This window comes from Triticum aestivum, chromosome 2D, assembly GCF_018294505.1.
Source record: "Triticum aestivum cultivar Chinese Spring chromosome 2D, IWGSC CS RefSeq v2.1, whole genome shotgun sequence".
Lineage (NCBI taxonomy): Eukaryota > Viridiplantae > Streptophyta > Magnoliopsida > Poales > Poaceae > Triticum > Triticum aestivum.
Window position 1 is genome coordinate 478263667 of NC_057799.1, and position 5824 is coordinate 478269490.

General features: G+C 53.9%; 1 protein-coding gene across 1 annotated transcript; it reads right to left on the reverse strand.

The window, feature by feature from the left end:
* Positions 1 to 276: 276 nt before the first annotated feature.
* Positions 277 to 1488, reverse strand: LOC123049629 (cytosolic sulfotransferase 8). Its single transcript, XM_044472529.1, has one exon. It carries the CDS (start codon positions 1456 to 1458, stop codon positions 436 to 438), a length of 1023 nt encoding a protein of 340 aa, XP_044328464.1. The 5' UTR covers positions 1459 to 1488; the 3' UTR covers positions 277 to 435.
* Positions 1489 to 5824: the final 4336 nt, after the last annotated feature.

Consider the following 5824-nt stretch of genomic DNA (forward strand, 5'->3'; position numbering starts at 1 on the left):
AGGCCGGACGTTGCTTGTGGCAGCGCTGCTGCTGGCAAAAAAAATCCCAGCCAAGCACAAATCGTACTCACAGAGAAAGAAAACCAAGGTAGAAGCAACTGGATCGTGCGATGCAATTTCGCGTGCGTGTACAACAGACATCCAAAACGCAACAACCAAAAACTGACGGGCCAAACCGGAAAACAACAACTAAAACCAGCCCAAACTAAAAACTGGCCCAGTGGACGAAAGAAGTCAAAGGGGGACTCAACCAGGCTGCAACAACAGGGGATGACGTCATGTGAATGAGACCATACTTATGTCTCAGCTAAATGAGTTCTAGGCGCTCCCTTACTTATAAGTCCACAGTACATTGACGGTAAAAAAACTCACGAGGAATGAATTTGCAAATGATACGAGTGACGCTGTGATCGAGTAATATTACACCCCAGCTAGCTAGATAGAGAGACCGGAGCCCCTAAACTTGGCCTCGGTGATGGCATCGATCTTTCGTGCCGTCTCCGGCGATAGATGGTTCTCCCAGTCCCCGACCTGGCCGCGCCGGAAGAATGAGCTGTTCTCCACAACGCCAAACGTGAGCTCTGTCTTGCCACCCTTTGTCGCTTCGAGCCCAGTCATGTGCTCGAACGAGCACAGCTTGACGATGGCGTCCACCACGCCGTCTTCCTCCTCCTCCACACTGAACGGACATCCGACAAACTCCGCCAGCCTCCGCACGTGTGCCGCCGGGTCACGACTCATCTCTTCGTACCTGAAGAAGAGCACCTGCTCGGGGTTCGCGGAGTGCGCGCGCCAGTACCCGAGGACATGGTCCCAGCACGGCCCGAACGGCGACACGCCGTCGCAGAAGTAGTCGGCGGCGGCCTGGACTGAGAGCGGCTCCAGTCCGTCCCCGACCCTGAATTTGTTCGCGAAGTTCCAATGCGAGATCAGGGTGTCCTTGGGGTCGCGGCACACGCACACGATCTTGCAGCCCGACGCCACGACTGACCTCGGCAGCGACACGAAGGGGGCGTGCGTGGCGAAGAGCCTGGGGTCCGGGAGCTCGTCGAGGTCCGGGATCCTGTTCTGCGTGTAGAGCTGGTACTCGAGAAACTTGATGCACTCGTGAGGACCACGGGTGTTGAACGGGTGGTCGGAGGAGTCCGCGGGGTGCTCCCTCCGGTGCACCGTGGAGTAGAGGAGCGCCTTGATCCACGTCGTGCCGGACTTGGGCAGCGTGGCGACGATGATGTCCGAGGGGCGCGCGGCGAAGCATGCGTCGGCGACCATGGTGCCGACCATTGGAGCCAGGCTGCTGTGCCAGCCATTGTCGTGGCGGTAGAGCTGGTAATTGGAGAGGGCAGGGGAGCACGGCCAGGAGGACACCAACTTGGTGAACTGCTGGTAGAGCTCTTCGTTGGTTTTGGCCTCGCCTTCTTGCGGTGGAGAGATTCGCATGGAGGAGGAGGAAGACATCGTGTTGCAGAGAGAGCCTGCGGTCAAGATAATTGCAGCAGCATATATAAAGTTATAAACCCAAGCTCTATTTATACAGAAGAGAGCCATTGCATTATTCTCTGCATCGAAATGTGGTTGGTAGTTGCCATCAATCATGCTGACATGGCAGTAATGTAATCCCCACGTGGTGCAATCCGTCAAGTACATCGATATGATGTCGAGGGCGTGAGATGATACTTCTACACAAAAGGGATGGCTTTGCGGCCGGTCGGATCTTGGATCGGCGCGGCGGCATGGAGGGCCTGGTGAATGGATCGGCTGTACGTGTGGTCTGGCTTCCGGCCAGATCTGATCTGGGCGATGCGGCCTGTCTTATGCGCGGCGCGGTGGTCCGTGGCGGTCCCGTGCATACGAGGTTGGATGGAGATTTCTCGAGCGGATCTGGGTGAAACCCCTGCTCTTGGCTTGTTGTTAAGGCCGGCGATGGTGGCGTTTTCTGCGTCGTTCCCTTCTTGAAGGCATCATCGTGGAGAAGCTCTAGAACCCTATCCGCCGCCTCTGGGGAAACTCTAGATCGGTTGATCGGATGACGGCGGCGCTCTTGTGTCGTATCTCTCTCGGGGGCGTCATTTTTGGAGGTATGCATAGGCTCGAGGGACCAGTGGACGGCATTTGCGGTGGAGCGGCGTTCCATGTGACGCAGCGACGACGTGGAGTCTCGGCGGCGTGGCGCGGCAGGGCCTCGGCGATGGATGTGTGATGATGGACGCGCGTAGGGAGAAGGCGTTGCTTGGCGCCGTGACGGCGTTGACAGCAGGCCTGGCAAGGTCTATGCGTCAGTATTTACTCCGAAAATGGATCGATTAAGACGGCGGCAATGACCTAAGTGTGTTGGACCGGTTTGTGCCTCAGACCTGGTATATGGTTTGGTTGGGGTCTCTGACTTTAGATGTTAGGTTTAAATGGGAGGTCTGAGTTTGGCTCACGCTTTTTGTACCTCTTCATCAATGAATAGAAGTAGCGACAGATGTTGCTAACATGATGATTTCAGATATATTGATGTATTACTTTATAAGATCTTCGTGAATAATTAAGAAAATAATTGTATACATTGTGTTGCAGAGAGAGCCTGTGGTCAAGGTAATTGCAGCTGCATATATAACCATATCTTATCTTACAACTGAAGGGTACGACTGAATCAATCTGGTGCCTTAAAGAATCTGCAATAAACAAAATGTTCGCGTGAACGGCGCGCGCGTTATTCTATTCGAGTGCAAACGAAAATGTGGCTGGTACCAGTGATGCTGGCACAGTATCTAAGCCCCACTTGGTGTAATCTGTCCGTAATACAGTACACTCATGTCGAGTTCGTCTGAACTTTCGTTAAAAAGTGTAATTCTCAAGCAGATTTAAGGGCAGTTCTAACCCATCCCTTATAACCGGTTAGTGAAGTAAAAAGTGTAATTTCACTAATCGACACCTAGTCGATCCCTTGTCCGCTGTAAGGAAGTAAAATTTTACTCCTCTGTCCAATCTTCTTCCTAAATATACTCCATGAAAAGGGGCCGGAATAAATTTTTGCTCTCTCTCGCCTCCCCCTGCTGCTCATGTGCGCCGCCGCCCACCGCTACTCCCCCACGCGATGCCGCCACCCGCTGCTGCTCCCCGCACGCCGCCCGCCGGTGCTCCCCCGTGCGATGCCGCTACTGGCGTGGCTGTGGGTAGGACTACTGCCCGCGGAGAGGCCGTAATATCGAATCTCAACGGTGCCGTCGGAGGGAGCTCGAGGCCGAGGTCCCTGCATGCACGCACCTCCTCCATGTCCATCGCGACACTGGCGAACGAGTGGTGGTACAGTGAGGAGGAGGCGCACGAGGACGAGGACCCACCAGCCTGCTTCCCCACCGTGACCACCATGGGGGTGTCGACGTCGGGGGTGCAGCCATTGCGCTTGTGCCAGCTCTTCTTCATCTCCCACGCACGGTCCAGCCACGCCTCCCGCGTTGCCGCTCCCGCCGGACCACGATGAAGCTGCTCCGTCGCGGCTGCGCCGACCCGCGCTGCAGAAGCCGTGCCCACTGCTCCTCGTTGTCCTCCCGAAGCCCTTCTTCGATCATGTACTCCACCCCAGCCACGCGTGCGGCAGCAGCAGAGTCCGGGCCCCCTCGCAGCCGTCGTCGCGGCGGCATCGGTCCTGCACCACCCTCCATCCTCACCGAGCACGACTACGACCACGACGGCGGCCGGTCATGGTGCGGCATGGCGAGAGCACCGGGTGGAAGGCCGTGCGTGGCGCGCTTGGTCACCAGCGTTTTTGGCGTGGTCACCAGCGTTTTTGGCGTGGTCACCATCGTCGCAGACACGAATGTTAGATGTTCGACGAAATGCATAAACCAAAAGGTAACTTTACTCCGCTAAATTTAAGAGATCAGCTAGAATCGACCAAAACTTAGTGGAGTAAGTATACTCCACTAAGAGTTTTAGTCCGCTAACTTTTAAGGGATCGGTTAGAGTTGCCCTAAGATGCCCTCACTCCCATCGACAGGGATACAAGGCGATGCGACGGTGGCTGGAAGCGGGATGATGTGCAGGTCTGCAGGATAGTCGGTGCTCTCCGGACGCCACAATCCGGCTAGCGAAACGTCATCAGTCGGCAACAAGGTTGTTGCGAGTGATGGATTTGATGACAAGTTTGCATATACTCTCGTTGATATGCGAGCAGCGTGCCCTCCACGACCTTCATGTTCCCTCCACGTCGTCTTTGTGCCATCGTCGGCCCATTCATGCCCGCCTCTCGACCACCACCTTCGTGACGTGGATCTGTCAGTCATGAGCTTAACTACCTCCACGCGCCGCAAGCTCAGTCCGTGCGAGCTCCACCAACTCCGACATCGTGAGCTCTATCTCGTCATGAAGTCTGGGGCATATTTGGTAGGCTGCATGAGGCCCAACTAGGCCCGTGCAATGCAAAAAATCGGGCATTTCGTAGTATGACCTATTTTTGTTTCTCGACCTGCATGGAACTTAAAGCACTCTCGGCCCAAACTGGGGGGACGACCGATTCAGCCTTTTTCATGAGCCAGCTCGCTCGAGCCACGCATGGCTCTCACCTGCGTGTGTTGGAAAGCGCGGGAGACGGCGAGGCGTCTCATACCCCATTCCCTTCTCTCCCGCCACCGCCTACTCCAATTCACACCATTCTCCCTCACTCTATCTCACCGTCCGTTTCATGTTCTCCGATGGCCAACCCTCAATCACGGCACCCCATTCCCATCCTCGTTGGTAGCAGCCTCATCCAAGTCTGGTGGGTGGCTGTCGTGGCCTAGCAAGGAATTGGCCTCATTGCGGCTATATAGGCCACTTCCCCCAACTACACCAGGCCGCGTTTAGCAGCCATTGACTCACTGTCGGCGTTTGTGCCAGTCCGTGCGACTGTGGAGGTGGCTCTACGGGAAGCACATGTGTTGCTGGAAGCCCATCGGGCGTGCCTGGTAGGGGGGTTTTACCCCCGTGCGAGGGTTTTCTCCCTTGCTCCGGGTCAAGCCAAAGGAATTGTGGCCAGAGCATCGGCGACGACACCCTTTTCCTCCACTGTGCGCGTATGAGTAGCATCAATGAAGTGGCGAGGACCCTTGGATTAGGCCCTGCAATGGTCGGGCCATCTGCGGCGGTCGGACCCCTGTTCCTAACAGGGTTTGGTCCATGACCAACATTCCTTTGGCGGCAACCGCTTCGGTATGCTATCATTTCTCCATGCTCCTGTTACTAGTTAGGGGGTTTTCGTTCGTTTCGAATCAATTGGGTTCATTTCGAATCGAACCAATTTGATCGATTCGGAGCCATGTTATGTGCTTGCTTAGAGAGTGCTTACTAGCTATCATGACAATGCTAGATTGGTAGTTATGTTCTTGCATTGCTATCATGACAATGCTACATTGGTAGTTAATTAGGGTGTTCTTGGTATGATCACAATGCCAGTTAGGGTGTTCTTGGTTGATCACAATGCTAGTTAGGTTGTTGCTATAATCAAAATAGTTGCTAGGTTGTTGGTATGATCACTATAGTATGTCTGCATCATCATATAGTAGGTACTACGTTCTTGCGTGATCATAGAAGGACAATGCATATGCATGCTATAAATAGTAGGACTGATGTGCATGCATTTTGGGGAGTTCTATGATGTTCTGTTCATAGCACTGACCAATTGCAATTGACATGATCAGTGGCAGTTGCAATTGGACAATGCTATGATCAAATAATAACACTACCCAAGTGCAACTGCCAATGATCATTGATACGTCTCCAACGTATCTATAATTTTTTATTGTTCCATGCTATTATATTATCTGTTTTGCATGTTTTATATGCAAATATGCTGTTTTAT

What these genes read in the sequence shown, in the direction of transcription:
- LOC123049629 (XM_044472529.1), bottom strand. Translation starts at nt 1,458, where the DNA reads ATGTCTTCCTCCTCCTCCATGCGAATCTCTCCACCGCAAGAAGGCGAG.